The following is a 21,905-nucleotide window of genomic DNA, read 5'->3' as shown; positions in this document are numbered from 1 at the left end:
TGGATATTGTACTTGTTTATACTTGTTTGTTTAATTATTCCTCTTGTACTAAGGAGCACTAGGGCATCAATGTGCGTAAAAAATATGAGTATTTAGTCCATCGAGTCTCTTCTGTTTACAATTGCTCCACTTACTTGTCTTCATAAGGCTTAAGATTCTGTTGATCTGTCCCTGTCGATATACTGTAATCACCTGAGAAATTATCACAGTCTTTTAAACAAATTAGAATTGTTTTCTTTCTTATTTTGCCAATCAGTTTAGGCCATACTTTTCTGCCCAATTTCAAATTACTCCTACCTTCTTACAAATCTAGTCTTTCAGATACAGATAGCAGATGCTAGAATCTGAAGTACAACTAAGCTGCTGGAGAAACTGGACATTTGACATTTCAGGTGGAGACCTTTCATCTGGACTCAGAAGCGTCTTGTCCCAAAACAGCAACTATCCATTTGTCTCCACTGTTGCTGCCTGACCTGCTGAGTCCAGGTGAAAGGTCTCCACATTAAACATCAAATGTCTATTTCTGTACACTGCTACTTCCTTGACTCACTGACCTCTTTCAGCAGCTCACTTTTTATTCTTTTAAAAGACAAGTTTTACTAAATCATTTTACAACAGTAAATATCTTCAAGGTGCATGTGGAAGGATACTACCCATCCTGTGGTACAACATGTAAGATAATGTGACTGATAGCATAAAAGCAAAAGAGAGAGGATTGGGAAGCTTCTAGAAACCAACAGAAAGCAAATAAAAAAGCCATAAGGAGAGAAAGGATAAAATATGAGGATAAGGTAGCCAATAATATAAAAAAAGGATACAAAATGTTTCTTCAGATATATAAAGAGTGAAAGAGAGGCAAGAGTAGATATTGGACCACTGGGAAATTATGCTGGAGAAGTAATAATAGACAATAGGTGCAGAAGTAGACCATTCGGTCCTTCGAGCCTGCACCGCCATTTTGAGATCATGGCTGATCAACTACTATCAATACCCGGTTCCTGCCTTGTCCCCATATCCCTTGATTCCCCTATCCATAAGATACCTATCTAGCTCCTTCTTGAAAGCATCCAGAGAATTGGCCTCCACTGCCTTCCGAGGCAGTGCATTCCAGACCCCCACAACTCTCTGGGAGAAGAAGTTTTTCCTTAACTCTGTCCTAAATGACCTACCCCTTATTCTCAAACCATGCCCTCTGGTACGGGACTCTCCCAGCATCTGGAACATATTTCCTACCTCTGTCTTGTCCAATCCCTTAATAATCTTATATGTTTCAATCAGATCCCCTCTCAATCTCCTTAATTCCAGCGTGTACAAGCCCAGTCTCTCTAACCTCTCTGCGTAAGACAGTCCAGACATCTCAGGAATTAACCTCGTGAATCTACGCTGCACTTCCTCTACAGCCAGGATGTCTTTCCTTAACCCTGGAGACCAAAACTGTACACAATACTCCAGGTGTGGTCTCACCAGGGCTCTGTACAAATGCAAGAGGATTTTCTTGCTCTTGTACTCAATTCCCTTTGTAATAAAGGCCAACATTCCATTAGCCTTCTTCACTGCCTGCTGCACTTGCTCATTCACCTTCAGTGACTGATGAACAAGGACTCCTAGATCTCTTTGTATTTCTCCCTTACCTAACTCTACACCGTTCAGATAATAATCTGCCTTCCTGTTCTTACTCCCAAAGTGGATAACCTCACACTTATTCACATTAAACGTCATCTGCCAAGTATCTGCCCACTCACCCAGCCTATCCAAGTCACCCTGAATTCTCCTAACATCGTCATCACATGTCACACTGCCACCCAGCTTAGTATCATCAGCAAATTTGCTGATGTTATTTTCAATGCCTTCATCCAAATTGTTGACGTAAATCATAAACAGCTGTGGTCCCAATACCGAGCCCTATGGCACCCCACTAGTCACCACCTGCCATTCCGAGAAACAGCCATTCACCGCTACCCTTTGCTTTCTATCTGCCAACCAGTTTTCTATCCATGTCAATGTCTTCCCCCCGATGCCCTGAGCTTTGATTTTACCCACCAATCTCCTATGTGGGACCTTATCAAATGCCTTCTGAAAATCGAGGTACACTACATCCACTGGATCTCCCCCGTCTAACTTCCTGGTTACATCCTCGAAAAACTCCAACAGATTAGTCAAGCATGATTTACCCTTGGTAAATCCATGCTGGCTCAGCCCAATCCTATCACTGCTATCTAGATATGCCACTATTTCATCCTTAATAATGGACTCTAGCATCTTCCCCAGTACTGATGTCAGGCTGACAGGTCGATAGTTCTCTATTTTCTCCCTCCCTCCTTTCTTAAAAAGTGGGATAACATTAGCCATTCTCCAATCCTCAGGAACTGATCCTGAATCTAAGGAACATTGGAAAATGATTACCAATGCATTCGCAATTTCCAGAGCCACCTCCTTTAGTACCCTAGGGTGCCAACCATCTGGACCTGGGCATTTGTCAGCGTTCAGTCCCATCAGTCTTCTCATCACCGTTTCCTTCCTAATGTCAATCTGTTTCATTTCCTCTGTTACCCTATGTCCTTGGCCCATCCATACATCTGGGAGATTGCTTGTGTCTTCCTTAGTGATAACAGATCTAAAGTACTCATTAAATTCTTCTGCCATTTCTCTGTTTCCCATAACAATTTCACCCAATTCATTCTTCAAGGGCCCAATATTGTTCTTAACTATCTTCTTTCTCGTCACATACCTAAAAAAGCTTTTGCTATCTTCCTTTATATTCCTGGCTAGCTTGCATTCGTACCTCATAATGGGGGACAAAGAAATGTAGGATGAACTTAATTAGAATTTTGTGTCAGTCTTCACTGTGAAGACACTAGCAGAATGCCAGAAATTCGAGAGTATCAGGGACTGAAGTGAGTGTGATTGTTATTACTAAGGAAAAGGTGTTTCAGAAACTGGAAGACCTGAAGGTGGATAAATCACCTGGAGCAGACAAACTACACCCCGGGGTTCTGAAAGAGGCGGCTGAAGAGATTGTGGAGGCATCAGTAATGATCTTTCATGAATCACTAGATTCTGGAATAGTTCTGGAGGACTGGGAAGTTGAAATGTCACTCCACACTTTAAGTAGGTGGGGAGGCAGAAGAAAGGAAATTATAGGTCAGCTAGCCTGACTTCAGTGGTTGAGAAAATGTTGGGAGTCCATTATTAAGGATGAGATTTCGAGGTATTTGGAGGCACATGATAAAATAGGCCAAAGTCAGCATGGTTTCCTTAAGGGGAAATCTTGCCTGACAAATCTGTTGGAATTCTTTGAGGAAATAACAGGCAGGATAGACAAAGGAGAGTTAGTGGATGTTGTATAGTTGGGTTTTCAGAAGGCCTTTGACCTAGGTGCCAATGATGAAATGAAGGTAGGTGGAGAGACGTAGTAATGAGGAAGCAGGGAGTCTGCAGAAGAACTCAGACAGACTGGGAGTATTGGCAAAGAAGTGTAGGGAAGTGTGTGGCCATGCACTTAAAGTAGAAGGAATAAACTTGTAGACTATTTTCTAAATGTGGAGTAAACTCAAAAATCAGAGTGCAAAGGGACTTGGGAGTCCTGCAGGATTTTCTAAAGGTTAACTTGCAAGTTGAGTTGGTGGTAAGGAAGGTAAATACAATGTTAGCATTTATTTCAAGACAACTAGAATACAAAAGCAAGGATGTAACGCTAAAGATTTATAAGGCATTGGTCTGACTGCTCTTGGAGTATTGCAAGCAGTTTTAGGTCTCTTATCTAAAAAAATATGTGCTGGCATTGGAGAGTGTCCAGAAGAGGTTCACAAGAATGTTTCTGGGAATTAAAGGGTTAATGTATGAGGAGTGTTTGATAGCTCTGGACCTGTACTCACTGGAATTTAGAAGAATGAGGGGGGATCTCATTTAAAAACCTATCTAATATTGGAAGGCCTAGACAGAGTAGATTTGAAGAGGATGTTTCCTATAGTGGGGGAAGTTTAGAACCAGAGGGCACAGACTCATAATAGAGGGATGTACATTTAGAACAGAGATGAGGAATAATTTCTTCAGCCAGATGGTGAATCTATGGAATTTATTGCTGCCGGTGGCTGTGGAGCCCAAGTCATTGGGTATTTTTAAAGTAGAAGTTGATAGGTTCTTGATTAGTCAGAGCGTCAATGGTTTCAAGAAGAAGGCAGGAGAATGTGGATGAGTGGGATAATAAATCAGCCATGATGGAATGGTGGAGCAGACTCGATGAACTGAATGGCCTAATTCTGCTCCTATGTATTATGGTCTTGTTTTATGGTCTTATAAAATGTATCACATAAATGAATAACTTCATAAAAGTTAGCTCAAATATTATTTCTTCAACAAACATGGTACATCTAGCCTGTGGACATACTGAATATCCCTACAAGTCTCCATGACTTCACGATCCCTCAGCCAAACAAAAGACTATGCTTTGGAGATCCACTGTAACAATTACGGTAAAAGCAAGCAAACTTACAACCAATTCTGGTTTTAAAAGTACATGCCTGGATTTAAGTTAATAAATCTACTTAAACAAACAAATGAGTTCAAAGAACATTTAACTATTGATACCTACAGTATAATTTTTATGATATATTTTCATATTTCCTTATACAATATGTGGCTATTCAGCCTATCAAATCTATGTCAGTTCTCAGACCAATCCTATTCACCCACTTATTTCCTGGTAACCTATTTTCACACATATGGTCATGAAAACCACCCTCCTCTTACCCAGTCACGGTAATTTATTGGAGTCAATTAAACTGCCAACCAGCACAACTTTGGAATGTCAGAGGAAACAGGAGCAACTGGGAAAACCCCATGCAGTCACCAGAGAGAGCATGCAGCTCCATATAGACAAAATCCACGGTTAGAATCGAACCTGAGTAGCTGGACCAGAGAGACTGCTGTACCATAGTACTACTGTTATGCCCTAATGTATTGCCGCCAACCAGTCGCTCGCAATCGATCAGTCGATCTTTGAGACTTTCCCAGTAGATCCCGAAAAAAAAATGAAAACTAAATACACAAATACATTATGCCTGATAAACCTTTCGATGCAATTATGTAGTAACTTCTACTTTGAAAAAGGACCACTCAACAACCTCATGCCCAAAAGGAACAACTTTATCTACGACAGTAAAACGGTATTCACATACAGAGGTTTTCATTAATGTGCACTGGGCAGAAAAGACCGGAAGGAAAACTCCGCAACCCCGGAAACAATCTCTCTTTACAAACAGTTTTCTGTAGTGGGAGTATTGCTATATTACTATTATCCTCATTGGTATTAATTTCTCTTTATAATGCTCACATTACAACACTTCTCCCCCTTTAGATTCCAACGTTCCCCAAATGTAAAGAAATGGGAAACAAAAACAGTGGTGTCATTAGCTTGCATACCCCTGAAACTTATACTAGTGTCTCAGTAACAGTTTACCAATACCAGGAAAGTTGAGGAGCTGAAATCGGGGTTGAAGGCCAAGCAAACATGCTGCTCAGAGGACGTAGATCGACAAGTGTTAAAGGACTTGTCACTCTGTGAATATTTTTCACGACAGTTCGTTGAATCCCTGGATGTAGTGCAAACAGCTCAGCTTGTTGTATTTGTCAGAATGGCTTTCCAGGATTTTACAACAAAGGAGGACTTCCTCACTCTTTTGCATTTAAAGGAGAGAACGAGAGGTGAGGATATTTACAATGAGTTTAATAAAATATCCGCAAAAATGACATCCCCATTCATAAACTGGTGGCAATTACTACTGATGGGGCCCCAGCAATGCGCGGTGTGCGTGTTGGTTTTATAGCACTGTGCTGTAATGACCATGATTTTCCTGACTTCCTGGATTATCACTGTGTGATTCATCAGCAGGCCTTGGCTGGGAAGGCCGTGGACTTTTCTCATGTAATGACACTGGAGGTCAAACTGATAAACTTGATTCAAGCAAAAGCGTTTCAGCACCGCTTATTCAAGGCGTTATTGGATGAGCTTGATGCTGCTATGGCCTGTTTGATATGCTAGTTACAGTGTTTTTTTGGTTGAATTAATTTGACAAAAGCATCTTATGTAATTCAAATACAATTAGCCCAAATAAAAGGCCTCAAGTTGGAAGTACGATCTGAGCTGTTTTTTTCTCTAAACAATTCAGTAGGTCGATCTTGCCTTTCACTAAGGCCGAGGTAGGGGATCTTGGGCTTAAAAAGGTTGGTGACCACTGCTCTAATGGAAGGGATATTAGGAGAGAGATCTCAGAATTTGTGGAGTTTGATCGGGCATGGACCACTAAAGAGACGTGAATTCTCCAATGAATTTGTAAATTATATATATGGCTATACTCCTATGTGTATTTATGGGGGACCGCTTCATCTGCCAAAAGCGGAACATCCCGGTGGCCAAACATTTTAATTCTGATTCTTAATCATGCTATAATATGTCGGTCCATGGTCTCTTCTTGTGCCAAGGTGGAAGAGCAACACCTTATATTCCATCCGGGCAGCCTCCAACCTGATGGCATGAACATTGATTTCTCTTCACCCTCCCCTCTTCTTCTATTCCCCACTCTGGCCTCTTGCCTCTTCTCACCTACCTATCATCTCCCCTTGCTGCCCCTCCTCCTTCCCTTTCTCCTATGGTCCACTCTCCTCTCCTATCTCCTCTCTCTTCTGCAGCCCTTTATCTTTCCAACCCACTGGGCTTCACCTATCACCTTCTAGCTATCCTCCTCCCCCTCCCCCCACCTTTTTATTCTGGCATCTTGCCCCTTCCTGTTCAGTCCTGAAGAAGGTTCCTGGAATGAAATGTCAACTGTTTATTCATTGCCATAGATGCTGCCTGACCTGCTGGGTTTTGTGAGTTGATTTGGATTTTCAGCATCTGCAGACTTCCTCGTGTATTTATAATTATTGTTATGAACTGATATTAATATGGGTGTTCTTCTGTGAATTTGAACAATAATTGGTTTTGGGCTTCATTATTTTGAGGATTGGCATAATTTTAAAAAGAAAACCTCTATTGCTAGTGATTAGACTGAGCATGAGTGCTCGAGGACATGATCAAACATCCCTCCCTCCTCTGTTGTTGCATAATTTATAGAATAGTGGGATGATTTCTACCCCCTCCTTCACAGCAATCTTTCCAATTCCTCTTCTTCTCCAGAAAAAAAGTATTGGTAGAAATGTCAGTGTGAATTTCCTGACTTGCCCCAAAATGAAGTGACTCATGCTGTCAATGATGTATAACTTTCTTTAATCATAGTGTTCCTATCCACAGAAATGGGCTGTTCCAGTGAGTAAAAACCCCACCTCAGAGTAAGTGTAGCACTGCAGTGAGGTCAAGAAGTGCCACCTTTGCAATGCCTGATAAACTTCTGCTTAGAATAACCAATGAACTTATACTAATTGTCAGAATGGAATTTATGACTTGATCTCAGGCTCAAAATGAAATATTACATCCACCAACTAAGAACAGGCCAAATAAATGACAGTTTGATACAAATAAAAATATCATCTCTTTGTGTGGTGCACCCTGCATTTTACTCCATGGTTGAAATTTCAACAAAAAGTCATATTTTGCTCCATTAAATTGCTGATTATGGATTTTGCTGCTGTAATAATTGTAAAATTATTCAATGAAGCTGACTGCAAATTTCTGTTTGTGTATGCATAGCTAAATGAATATATCCTTATTTCCCTCTGTATCTGTTTTAAAGTAAATTTGTATTTTTTTAGCAATAAAGCAGTGGTTTCAGTCCGTAATTACAGATGAACAACCTCTCTGTTTTAGTTCTAAGTGTGGAGTCTAATTATTCCAAATCTCTGGTCTTAATTTTTTTTCCAATTGTTAAAGTTTATTGTATTCGTACTCTGTCCTTGATCATGCGCATATTCTAATCCCTACTTTGCTCATCTTAAAATTTTTTTTAAATGAAAGATTTTTACTTCATGGTTTTTTTTTTGTTTGTGAGAATTCTTCAAAGCTATGGGATGTATAGTCTGCTGAAAGATCCCAGGTATACACTATAGCTGGCACCACAATGAAACTTACGTAAGAAAATGTGAGATTGATACCACAGAGGTTGACACATCTTTGTGGCTTGCTGTCTTTGTGGTCAGCAGGCAGTGCAATAATTTACCAAGAATCACAGAATCTTGAAATTACAGAAAAACTTACAGTGCTAAACATTGTTCTTTGTTTTTTTTAATTCTTCCAGCAAACAAGTTTCTGTGATGATGTAGCATCAATACACAACTAAAGACTGCCACATATTTGTACATATTCTCAGTGGCCACTTTATTAAATACAGGAGGGGAACCCAGTGTAGTCTTCTGCTGCTGCAGCCCATCCACTTCAAGGTTTGACATGTTGTGCATTCTGAGACGCTCTTCAGCACATCACTGTTGTAACACGTGGTTATTTAAGTTAGCGTCAACTTCCTGTCAGCTTGAACCAGGCTGGTCATTCTCTTCTGAACTCTCTCACTTAACAAGGCATTTCTGCTCACAGAACTGCCACACACTAGAGACTGTTCTGCGTGAAAATCCCAGGAGATCAGTAGTTTCTAAGATACTCAAACCACCACGTTGGGCACCAACAATCATTTCACAGTCAACACCACTTCAATCGCCTTCATTCTCCATTCTACTGTATGAACAACGACTGAACCTCTTGATCATGTCTGCAAGCTTTTTATGCATGGAGTTGCTGCCATATGATTCGCTGATTAGATATTTGCATTAACAAGCAGGTGTATAAGTGTACCTAAAAAATGGCCACTGGGCGAAGGCAATTAATACACATTATGCAAATAACCGTTGTACCCCAGAAAAAATAACAGATATTGTATATACAGAGATGAACAAAATTCATGCAAAAAATATTGCTACAGGTAAATAATGCTTATGGCAATCAAACTAAGTATAGCAATTTAATATGCAATTTTGTACAATTGTGAACCACTTGAAATATAGTGTCTGTATCAAATTCATTTATATATTATATTCATAAATAATGGTTAAATAATATAGAATTGGCATTTTCTATGTACACGGAAATATAAAATGTAATTTTAAAAACTTTGAATAGTACTGTAAAGTATGAGAAGTATTATGTTTTATAGGAAATATGCCTGATTTAAAAGTGTTTTAAAATGTTTATCTATTTTTTGCATTTCTGGTTAAATGCTAACTGCATTTCATTTGGCTTTGTATCTGTACTCGGCACAATGACAATAAAGTTGAATCTAATCTAATCTATTTTAGTCCAAAGTAAAATACTTACAAAATGAAACATCATTTAATTAATTTATTTCAGAATTAAATAATAAAATAGTATATTCAAAAGTACAGTACTTCAATGGTTGCACTTTTATTACAAATTCTAATTTTTTGATTTTGGAAAGATGGAACTAGATTTAACTAGAATTGAGAAAATATAATTCTAATACTAAATGGATCAGTGGGTTAACATGCTGATCTTGGAAGGATGAGCTAAATCCAAGCTGTTTGAATAGAAAAAGGGTGTCTAAGTCTCTAATTTCCTGGTATTCACTTTCTGATACCCAGCCAATCGGAGATCTCCCTCCAATCTGTTGAGGTCAGAGTCGTGGGATGTTCCACTGCCAGCAGCAGAACCAGCCAAATTAGTCCATTCGCCATTGGTAACTTTTCAATGTTTTTTCAGTGAGGTTGGTGATGGCAGTGGCATTGGCTGGCTCCAATGATCAGTGAAATCCAGTGTAGTAGTTCAAGGTTTTGGGCTGAGGCAGCAGTGGCCAGCAGTAACCGAATGTGCGGCAGAAAAACACTCCTGAAGTGCCAGCTGTACAACTTGCTAAGAAACATTTCAAATGAATAATTTCAGTGTCAGCTTCATTTTAAGGTCAATAGATGTGTGATAAAAATGCCCAGGGAAACAGACTGAAGCGTGCAGGCATGTGCTGCAACATTTCACAGGAGCACAGATGACCAGAAACTAAATATCAGCCGTGATCTTTGAAGCACAGTAGTTCAAGTTGAAGTCATTAAAAGGCAAGCTTTATGTGATTTAGAAACAAATAACATACAAATCAGAGCTCGTAAAAATACATAAAATCAAGGAATGGATGGTGTACATTTCCTGCAGATTAATTAAATTTCAAACACGAGTAAATCTGCAGATGCTGAAAATCCAAAACAACGCACACAAAATCCTAGAGGAACCCAGCAGCCAGGCTGGAAAAGAGTAAACTTTGATGTATTGGGCTGAGGCTCTTCAGCAGGACTGATGTTTTAATTTTTTCATGAAAACCGTCTGATTGACCTTCACGTGTTCTGGCCTTTCAGAACTTCCAGATGGTCCATCCAAGTCTGCATGTGAGAGAACAGATTTAATGTCTCATCTGAATGAAGGCACCTTTCACAGTACTGCACTCCTTCATACTGCATTTTAACCTTGAACTTACAGACAAAGAGGTAAAAGTGCTATCCACCAAGCTTTGATGGGCAGTCAGTGCAACTCTTGACATTTATTATATACTCAGTGACTTCAAAAAAGCTACTAAAAGAAAAATTTTATTTACTTATAAACTCCAGGAGAGGAGCCAAGGAAAACATGGGCATCCAAGAGTTGCTGGTAAAGAAATTTAGCATTTTTGATGGATTTTCAACAGTGTGCATGTTCTTAATATTATTTAAGTATTTATTAATCCATTAGTTACACAATACATGGTTTCCTAATGGAGTTACCTATATGGCTTTCCAAAAAGCCAGGAAGATATTAGAGGGAAATTTGAGTTTATTTTATGTTTTGACAGTTTTTTATTAATGCATTTGAAAATATTAAGTGTTTTGATTTTTGATTCGGTTTGTGTTACATACATGAACTGCTAGAGGAACTTAGTAGGTCAATCAGAATCTAAGGAAAGGAATAAAGAGTTGATGTTTCTGGCCAAGACACTTCATCAGAACTGGCCTTTCCATAGCTGCTGTCTGACCTGCTGAGTTCCTCCAGCATTTTGTGTGTATGTGTTGCTCCAGATTGTCAGCATCTGCAGAATCTGGTGTTTCAGTTTGTGTTGGTACTTTCTGATTTTCCAGTTTGTCCTTGGCTACATTATTGGTAATTTTTTCCACTTTACTGTATTTTAACATGATAGGCTCGCATATGTTGATTATTGGAACCAACAAAGTACTGCGCCTACACAATTTTACTGCTCTACAAAAATTTCCCACAAACTGCCAATGTGATTTAGCTTGCTCACACTTGTTACAATAAAAGAGCATTGGAAGTAAATTCCTTATTAAAATATTATTAAATACCACAAGAAAATAAACTAGATATTAATAAGTAAGTGTATCAGGTTGGCTCAGTTAACACCTTGGGCACCTCTGCATTAAAATGTTTTGGACTCGAATCCATTATCAAAATTTAAACTCATAAACTGGGCTAATTCTCAAATTTAGGATGAAAGGACAAGGTCTTGTGGGACTATCAGGTATTTGCAAGTTTTCTCCTGCTATCCATCTGCTCATTGCTGTCTGTGCCATGATAGCAGAGCAAAGTGTTTCAGCTGGTTCACAAAAATCACTGCAGTTTAAAATTCACTCTGTAACGCACTGATGCAATAATGTAATACAATGTTAAAATTATATTGAATAGAATAAACAGTGAGAAAGCTTTATTGATTGTTGTGATCTACTGAACCCTACACATTAATTTACCCTATAGGCCCATTCAGTACACTTAACAATCTGTCCAGGGAACATTCCATTATCTCTGACAGTGAAGGAAACACTTGGCTATCTCACTTTCCCTCACTGGGTAACCCCCCACATGCACACACACACCTCTGCCCCTAGACCCCTCTCACTCCTTCCCCCTCTTTCCATTGCACACTCCCTTCCTTCTCTCTTTCGTGAATTTCCCTCTTTTACTCCTTCCTTTCTCAGATCTTCCCCCTCTTGTTCACACTTACTCCTCCTCTCATTCACTGACCTTCCCATTTTCTTAAACTCAGTCCTACCCACTCCGATTCACTCACTTCCTCTTTCCCACTCTCCCTCTTTCTCACTCACTCACATCCTTATGCTCATTCTTTGACTCATCTCCCTCGCTCTCTTCCACTCATCTCTACCTTTCCATATATTACATTATAGCTTCACAAGCTCACTCCCCCCACCTTCCACATTCTATCCCCCACCTCTTCCTTACATTGCAGTTTTCACTCACCCTTTCCCCTTTTTTAATACTCACCCTCACTACCCCGCTACTCTCTGCTACAATTTTCTCCATTATTGTCTCCAGCTCTTCCTCTTTCCCTCACCTCCATGTCTCTGGCAATACCTGCATTCCTACCACTCCACCACCACTCTCCCACCTTCCTTTGTCCCATCCTCACATTGCTTTCATACCCCACTCTCCTCCCATGCCCACGTGTTCCTCCTCTCCTGCCTCCACCTCCAGCATCCCCGGTACACTCCATTGACCTCTCCTCTACACCACCATCCGTACCTCTCTCTGCCACTTACCCTTCCTGAGCCTCCGCCCATCACAAATGAAATATTATCTCTGATTCTCTTCCTACTGATGCAGCCTGACCTGCTGAGTATTTCCAGCATTTCCTGTTTTTATTTCAGGTTCCAGCATCTGCAGAGAGTTATAGAGTAATGCAGCACAGAAACAGGCCATTCAGCCCAGCTGGTTCATGCTGATAAAGATGCCCACCAAAGCCAGTCCCATTTGCCGACATTTAGCTTGTATCCCTCTAAACCTTTCCTTTCCATGTACTTGTCCAAATGCCTTTTAAAAGTTGTTATTGTACCTGTCTCACTTCCTCTAGCAGCTCATTGCACACTTGCACCAACCACTCTATAAAATGTTGCCCCAAATTTCCTCTTAAATCTTTCTCCTCTCATCTTAAACCTGTGTCTACTCGTTCTTGACAGTCTGAGCCTTGGAAAAAAGGATAAGTGCATTCACCCTGTCTGTGCCCCTCATGATTTTATACACCTCTGTAAAATCACTTTTTAGCCTCCTACACTCCACTAAAGTCCAATCTCTCTTTATAACTCAGTCCTTTAGTTGTTGCAACATCCGTGAGAATCATTTTTGCCTTCCTTCCACTTCAATGATATCTTTCCCATAGCATGGTGACCAAAACTGAGTAAAATACTCCAAGTGTGGTCTCAGCAGTATCTTGTACAACTGCAAATAACATATCAACTTTTATACTCAATGCCCTAATTGATAAAGGCCAGCATGCCAAAAGCTTTTTCATCACACTGCCTATCTGTGACTCCACTTTCAGGGAACTAGGTACCTGAACCCCAGGGTATATCTGTTCCTCAACACTCCCCAGGGTACTAAGCTTTATTGTGAAATTCCTACCTTGATTGTTAAGGCATTGGTCAAACTCCGTTTGGAAGATTGTGAGTAATTTTAAGCCTCTTATCTAAGGAAAGATGTATTGACCCTGGAAAGGGTCCAGAGGAAGTTCTCAAGAATGATCCTGGGAATGAAAGGGTTAATGTCTGAGGAGCATTTAATATCTCCGGGTCTGTGCATGGAGAGGATTTTCCATTAAATAAAGGGATGTCCCTTAAAACTGAGATGAGGAGGAATTTCTTCAGCCAGGGGGGTGAATTTGTGGAATTAATTGCCATAGGCAGCTGTGGAGGCCAAGGCAGAGAATGAAAGATTCTTAATTGGTTACAAACAAGAGAATATCTGCAGATGCTGGAAATCCGAGCAACACACACAAAATGCTGGAGGAACTCAGGCAGCATTTTGTGTGTGTTCCTTAATTGGTTAAAGGAGTTATGGGGTACGGGAGAAGACAGAAGAACAGGGTTAAAAATAGGTTGCAATTAAATGGCAGAGAATCAATGGGACAAATGGATCAGTTCTGCTCTTATAGCTTATAGACTTTAAGGGAGATGTGTGGAGCAGGTTTCTTCTTTTACGCAGATAGTAGTAGGTAACTGGAATGCCTAGGGCAGTAGCAGAACCTGATGTGATAGTGATGTTCAATAGCATAAATGGCAGTGATACTTCCTTCCCCAATAATCTCAATGCTTTGAGATGGAGAATAACACTACACCTGTGTGAATCCCCATTGCATCTAGTGATCTGTGTTCTCTGTCTCAAAGGCTGGCATCAGAACATCCTTCAAGAGGGTGAACCATCACAAAGTGTTAAGCCTCGATAATATACCTACCTACCAGGGTATTAAAAATTTATTCTGATCAAAGGGCTTGAGTGTTCACAGAAATGTTTTGTTTTTAATTTAGAGATACATTATGGTAACAGGCCCTTCCAGCTCGCACAACAGGTCTAGAGCACACACAATCTCACTGGCTCTCTACAAGGGCATTGAAGCACGTAGACAACTGCAAAACATACATCAGGATGCTGTTTATTGATTACAGCTCTGCATTCAATTGCATCATCCCCTCAGTACTAATCAACAAATTTCAAAACCTGGGCTTCTGTACCTCCCTCTGCATCTGAATCTTTGACACCTCAGTCATCGTGGATCAGTAATAACTTCCCATTTTTGCTGACAATCAAGACAGGCACACCTCAAGGATGCCCACTACTCTGCTCTCTCTACACTCATGACTAGGTGGCTAGGCATCCATAATTTGACTGATGACACCCTGTTGTTGGCAGAATCTCAGATGGCTATGAGGAGGCATGCAGGAGTGATAGGTCTGACCGGTGTTGCTACAAACTTGCACTCAACATCACCAGGATCAACAAGCCGATTGTGGACTTCAGGAAGGGGAAAATCGGGAGAACACACACATTGAGATGTTAGCGATGGAGAGGGTGAGCAGCTGAAGTACCTCGGCGTCAACATCTCAGAAGATCTACCCTGGCTCAACACATTGATACAATTACAAAGAATCACAAAGATACAATTACACCAGTGGCTCTGCTTCATTGGGAGTTTGAGTAGATTTAGTATGTCACCAAAAGGCTCTAGCAAATTTCTACAATAGATGTACAATAAAGAGGATTCTGTCTGATTGCATTACAGCCTGGTAGGGAGGCTCCAACGCACAGCATTGCAAGAGGTTGCAGAGCGTCGTACGCTCGGCCGGCTCCATTATGGGGACAACCCTCCCCACTTCAAGGATATCTTCAAGATGCAGTGCCTCAAGAGCGCGACATCCATTGTTAAAGACCCTCACCATCCGGGACATGCCTCTTAGCGTTACTACCAATGAGGAGGTGGTACAGGAGCCCGAACGCAGACCAAGGCTCATCAAAATTTGCCCTGTACCCAGGTGCTCAAACCTTACAGAAATTAATTTATATATTTTGTAGCTAATTCTTTTGGTCAAAGTCCAGATAATTGTAATTTAAGTTTATTTGTACAATTTAACTTAATTCATGTCCGTGTCTGTCCTTACACAAAGTACAATGTTCTGCGGCTATCGCACTGCTTTGACACGTACCCCTCCCCCACAGTAACGTCACAGTCAGCGAAAATGCTTTGTTGATACCCGCCCACTCGAATCCGAGCAAAGTGATTGGAGGAAAATATGCTATAATACTTTTTGAATGACATCGATCTAGCCCAATGGTGCATGGGAATTTCGGCTAGCAACAGAAGAGGTGGAATTTCAATAAGGAGCGCCAGCCAATCGGTGGGGGGGGGGGGCGGGATGGAGGCGCGACTGCATTCGAGCGCGGCGCCGAGGCGAACGCTCGGGCTCGCAGAAGAGAGGGAGTGCGCGTGCGCGTTGCTACTGACCTCTCCGTGTGGCTATTGGGAAATGTAGTTCACGTTTCTCCGGCCTGGGCAGAATGGCAAAGGACTGGGGACTACTGCACCCAAAGTGCCTAGCGCCAGACGTGCATCCATGTGACGTCCCCTTCGCGTCTTCGTATATGAATTGTCGTTGTTCGCTGTCGGAAGAACAGTTGGAGGTAGGTGAGCGTGCTGGAGGTTGTTGAGAGAAGTAGGGTGGGAGGGAATACTAATGATTATGATGATAAGAAGGAGGATACTCGTCTCCCCCTGACGGACAGTGTAGGGAATGGGGGATCATCAGGCGACGGGTGACCCCGGGTGCCCGTGCGGCGAGAGCTGGTTACCGGACCACCCTCCCTCCGCCGCCCCTGAGAACAGCGAGGGGGAGGAGGTGGTGTTGAAGCCACCGGCGGAGAGCTGTCCCCCGCGCCAAACGTCGACTGAGGGGCACGGTGTCCCCAGAGAGCGCAAGAGGAGACACCGGAGGCGACCGTCCAAGAAGAAGCGTCGCTGGAAGCCCTACTTCAAGCTATCTTGGGAGGAGAAGAAACAGCTGGATGAGAGAGAGAGCGTACGGGCGGCCAAGACCCGGGCCGAGATGTTCGCGAAAGGTTTCACCGTGGCTCCCTACAACACCACCCAGTTCCTCATGGAGGAACACAACCAGGAGGAGCCCGACCTCAACACCGGCGTCTGCCCTAAACGTGTCAACAAGTCGGATGAGACGAGTGAGGAGGAAGAGCTGGAAGAAGAGGATCAGGACAGCGGCAGTGATGGCATGGGAGGCAACGGCAGCGAATTCCTGCAGAGAGACTTCTCCGAAACTTACGAGAAGTATCACGCAGAGAGCCTGCAGAACATGACCAAGCAGGAGCTGATTCGGGAATACCTGGAGCTGGAGAAGTGTCTGTCCAGGCTGGAAGACGAAAAGAATCGACTGAGGGGCCGGCTTGAATGCATGAAGGCAAGAAGCGCCGACGCTGCGGAAATACAAATGAAAGAGATCGAGCACGAAGTGGAGATGTTGAAGGCTGAAAATGAGAGACTTGAGAAAGAAAATGAACAATACAAACAAGAAAGATATTTAGAGGGCGGAGAATAAAATTTGGACGTTACATTGATATAATGTAAATATTTTAATTCATTTAAGCGTTTTATAAAGATGCATTGGAAGAACACCTTACCCGCCCAGTATTGTTGCTTGTGCCACATGTGTACATTTGTGCTAAACTTTTTATGTGCAACTTTGGCTTAATTGTCTTTGAGATCACAATATACAATGTTTGTCTCGTTACTGTAAAAGTTTTGACGTATTTTATCTAGTCTTGTACATCTTTAAAATGACATCTAACCAATGAAGAATAAATAATACTTAAGTAAAATGAATGCGATGTTAAATGTGATGGTTTTGAGGCAATGGAAAAGCTGTCAACCGTTCATTGTAGGGTCAGGGGATCTGCTACTGACATAACGAACGCTTATTGCTGATGAATGTCACTTGTCAACTGCTGTAGTTGTCTCGAGTATCTGCTGAAAATACTTGAACTCCCGGCGCAACTAAACTGTACAAGTGTAGGGAAAGTGATAAGGTGGTTGCGGTTACAAGATTGCCTAGCAGCTACCTAACTGCAATGTCAAACTGCGCAGAGAATTTGATATAAATGTTTGAGTAGTGTACTTGTCAATCAGGAGAAAACATGCATAACGCTTGTTTAAATGGCCTATTCTCACAAGAATAGAAAAGTAATGTGAAGAATATGTAGATCGCAAGTACAAACGATCTTTGTATATCTCTGTATAAACTTGTAGACCTTTGTTATAGATTGAAGGTCTCAATGAACAAAATATAAAAAGCCAACCCTTTCCCTCACTTGCAGTTGAATCGACATTCCTAAACTGTTTTGATATAGGCCATAAAGGAACTTTTTGGGGGTGGGCCAAAAGGAGTTAAAGGAGTTAATTATTTGAAGTGACACGCGCATTCACGTTGCCTCTTTTAAGGACTAACTCGCAGCCAGGATTCAATTACAGTTTTCAAGTGAAAGACAGCGAGCTCTAAAGCCTTCGTGCAGACGTTTTAAAAATAGAACCTGAGTTATTTTCAAAATGGACAGTTATTAATTTCTGGCTCTTAGTCACGTATACATCTTTGACATTATAGAGGATTGAGATGTATTTCAAACACGGAGAGTAAAGCTCTTAATTTAACGCCTAGTTTATCAATGTTTTCCAGAAGTACAAAACAATCAAGGTTGTCTTTAAAAGTATTTTAATACGTTTGAATAAACACTACTTTGTACAATTTTGGCCCATTTTAAATTGTCAGCAGACTGATAATTCTATTATCAACAGAGGGCGCATTTCTTGCAGAAGGAATAATAAACTACTTCGCTAATTGTCCGTTTTAAACAACAGTAGGAAAATCTTAAAAGTAGTATCAGGAGGCATTATTAAACATGAAGCTCTGCACATTGCTTAATTGTGAAACAGTCAGTACGGAGCCACTTAAAAATGTCCACATGTTTAGTAGCCCCTTGTGCTTGGTTGGTTAAGGGCAATCCACACAGGTAATCATGTACGGTATGGGAAGCTGTTATGCCTTTTAGAGCAATTCCGTTAATCCCACGCCCGTTGTAATTCTTTCTTCTGCGAGCATTTATCGAGTTCCCTATTGAATCTTTGTCCACCAACCTATCAGGCAGGGAATCCAAGTCCTAATCACTTGTATTAAAATACTTTCATGGAAACTTAAATTTGGGCTTTTTGATTTTTGAGTCAAGAATTTTCCCTAACCCCTCTCATAACGTTCTTTTCTAAAAGAAACGTTTTGTAGCCTCTAATGGTTTGATGTTTGAAACAGATTGAGCACTTTACTGATAAAGCATATTGAATGATTTCGGCATATTCTGTTTTTACAGAATTCTGCATGTCTTGAAATTCAACTATTCTCCCTCTGCATTTCCACTTCCACCAAATTTCCATATCAAACACCTTCCCTCTGTAATTGCTTTCACAGCTCACTTCTGCTAGTATTTCTGGACTTTTAAGAGATAAAGCAGTTTCAGCAGCACATTCTCCATAAGAGTAGTTGATTAACACTTGCCCTGTGACCTCATTGCAGCTGACAGTTAATTGTCACTTGATTTTCATTTATCATTTTAAAACTCAAGTTTCAACTGGATATAAAGTGTCCCATTCTCCTCTGTATCTAGTATGCAAAATTCCTGTTTTTGAATTGTTCATTGCGTTTCCTGTCATCAGTTCACTTGGATGTGCTTTTAGATCCACTGAGGGGTCTGCACGGATCATTGAGTGCAAGTACTTTATGGACTGCTGCTGGACTACTTTAGCTACTTCTTGAGAGCATTTACAAAAATTATTGGACCTTGGCAGTGATTTGCCTGCATTCCATGAATTAATTTTTAAGAAATCCCAGTCATTATCCTGGCTTACCTCATAGGCTAACCAATTGGGTCACGGGTTTGTACTAAAGCCTAAGCATTTTTCAGCTTATGGACGCAATTCAGTTTGCACCTTTGCCAAATTGCAAGTTTTGAATTCCTAATCAAAGAATTGCATTCATCATGGATCTCTCCTGGAAAAATAAGTTGATTGACACAATTTCTTGTTGATTTTTTTTAACAAGCAAACAAATTCCAAATATTACTACAGGTTGATTATTGATTATGTAAGCTCTATGCATAGTTGAATAGCATGTTTTAAGATTTCATAGAAAACAATTTTAATTTAATATTAAGCAGGAAATTGACAATAGTAATTACACAGAATACTTACAGGAGAAATAATCTTTACCCTTTATAATATGTCAAAAGAATAAAGATTTCTTCTGTGCACTCTCTCAGCATGAAATTGATCCTTCATGATCACACACTCCTGACATGGTATGGAAGTAATAATTAGCATAGTCTGTCTAGTAGCTTCAAATTGAATGCTGAGCTTTAGACAAAATATAACTCATAATCGAAAGTTTTTGCCCTTGGATAAGTCTATCAAAACCCTATTATTAAACAAACAATTCTTTTCCCTGCTCCTCTCATAAACCTATTTCTAACACTTCACTTTAGTTGCATCTAAACTCAATACTTTTTCTCAATTCTTTAAGGACAGTCAAATATGTTTAATGTATTAAAAGATTTTATTTTCAGAAGCAAGAGATCTTGGACTGAAAGTTTTATTGCCTTATGAAGCTCTGACTAGATTGCAGTAAAAAAAATAAGTTTTGTTCTGGCCATTGAACTTTATGAAGGATATAGCTGCCATCAGTGCTTCAAAGGTGTACCCGAATTATTGCAAGGCTAAAGAATTATGAAGATAGTGCATATACTTTCTCATATCCAAACTTGTTGAATTTTTTTTTAAAATCAGAACTAAGATTTGTTAGTTTAGGATACTAAAATATCAAAGGGAGGCCGTTTACACTACAGATCTGTTGTGCTTAATTGAATGACAGAATGTGCTTATGTGAAAATGAAGCCAAGCACACCAAATATTTATTGCACAGTATACATCTCTTCCTTGGTTAGATCCCTGAGCAATATGTTGCAGCTCTATAAAACACTGGTTAGAACATGGAATATTGTGTTCAATTCTAGTCATAGGAAGTATGTGGAAGCTTTAGACAGGGTGCAGAGGAGATTTATAGAGATGCTGCCTGGTCATGGCTTATGAAGATAGGTTGAGTAAGCTAGGGCTCTTCTCTTTGGAACAAAGGAATATGAGAGGTGACTTGATAGAGGAGTATAAGATTATAAGAGAAATAGGCTTGTATAAGGGGGCATAATTTTATGACGATTGAAGGAAAGTATAGGGGGAATGTCAGAGCTAAGTTCTTTACACAAAGAGTGGTGGGTGTGTACACCCCTGCCAGGGGTGGTGGTAGAAGCATTGGGGCATTTAAAATATTCTTAAGATAGGCACACTGATGATAGAGAAATGGATGACTACGTAGGATGAAAGATTTAGTTTGATATTTAAGTAGGCTAAAAGGTCTGCAGAACATCTTGTGCTGTAATGTTCTATGTTCTAATAATGAGTCTATATACAATTACAGTTCTTAGAAATGATTAGGAATAGTTGAGTTTAACCAGGAAATTTATGTGTATGTTTATGATGCAAATGCCTTAATCATTGTCATATTCTCCACCAGTTAATGAAGAATATTAAGTTAAGTCAAGTTTATTGCCATTTAACTCTGTATAAGTACACTGCCAAACGAGACAACATTTCCCCGGACCAGGATGTAAAGCACAGTAGTACACATAATACACAATAACTTGGGAAAGTAAGAATTAAATCTACAAATGAATTATACATAGATAAACAAAGTAAAGTGTGTACATTAAAAATTATAGAGTACAGTACAAATTATCCAGTGAGATTCTAACACACCAAAGTTCCTGAGGAAATCAACCTGACTTGGTCACCGGTCCTTCATCGTCACTGGGTCAGAATCATGGAATTCCCTCCCTAACAGCGCAATGGGTGTACCTACACCTCAGGGACTGCAGCGGTTCAGAAAGGCAGCTCATCATCACCTTCTTATGGGCAATAAATGCTGGCTTTGCTGGAGGAGATTTATAGGGAAGCTGCCTGGTCATGTCTTATGAAGATAGGTTGAGTGAACAAAGGAATATGGAGAGGGCCAGAGCTCACCGTAACGGGACGAGAGGCATTGCTGCCTGTGGTCTTTTAAGAAGTGCAGGGATCCGGTTACAGAGGAAGGCGTTGAGATCCAGTGAAGACAGTTTCTGGGGTATGATGGTGTTAAACACCAGACTGAAGTCTATAAACAGCTACCTGGTATATGAGACCCCATTTTCCAGGACGGACAGGACAGAGTGGAGGGCAGAGGGTATGGCATTGTCAGTGGATCGATTTGAGCAATAAACAAACTAGAAAGTGTCTAATGTAGGTGGGAGAAAGGCTTTAATGTGCTCCATGACCAGCCACTCAAAGCATTTCATAATGGTTGATGGTGATGCCACAAGATGATAGTCATTTAGGCAGGTTGCTGTCGCCTTCTTTGGCACTGGAGTGATGGTTGCTGTCGTTATTTTATATTCCAGTGTCATCTGTATTTTTATCAGAAGGATTGCTTGCTCAAAAAAACCTGATCAGAAAGGTATGAGA

The 21,905-nt window shown here is 40.5% G+C and overlaps 2 protein-coding genes across 2 annotated transcripts in view; both read left to right on the top strand.

Annotated features, from left to right (window-relative positions):
* Positions 1-21,905, top strand: part of acbd4 (acyl-CoA binding domain containing 4) — a 245,714-nt gene that overhangs the window by 108,063 nt on the left and 115,746 nt on the right. The gene's annotated exons all lie outside the window — the stretch shown is intronic.
* LOC140741433 (protein HEXIM1-like) lies at positions 15,905-17,141 on the top strand. The gene has a single exon (XM_073071610.1). The coding sequence runs from the start codon at positions 16,042-16,044 to the stop codon at positions 16,855-16,857; it is 816 nt and encodes a 271-aa protein (XP_072927711.1). The 5' UTR covers positions 15,905-16,041; the 3' UTR covers positions 16,858-17,141.

The sequence above is a fragment of the Hemitrygon akajei genome, chromosome 18, assembly GCF_048418815.1.
Source record: "Hemitrygon akajei chromosome 18, sHemAka1.3, whole genome shotgun sequence".
Taxonomy (NCBI): domain Eukaryota; kingdom Metazoa; phylum Chordata; class Chondrichthyes; order Myliobatiformes; family Dasyatidae; genus Hemitrygon; species Hemitrygon akajei.
Note: the sequence above shows the minus strand (reverse complement) of the source record. Positions and strands in the feature narration are given on the sequence as shown.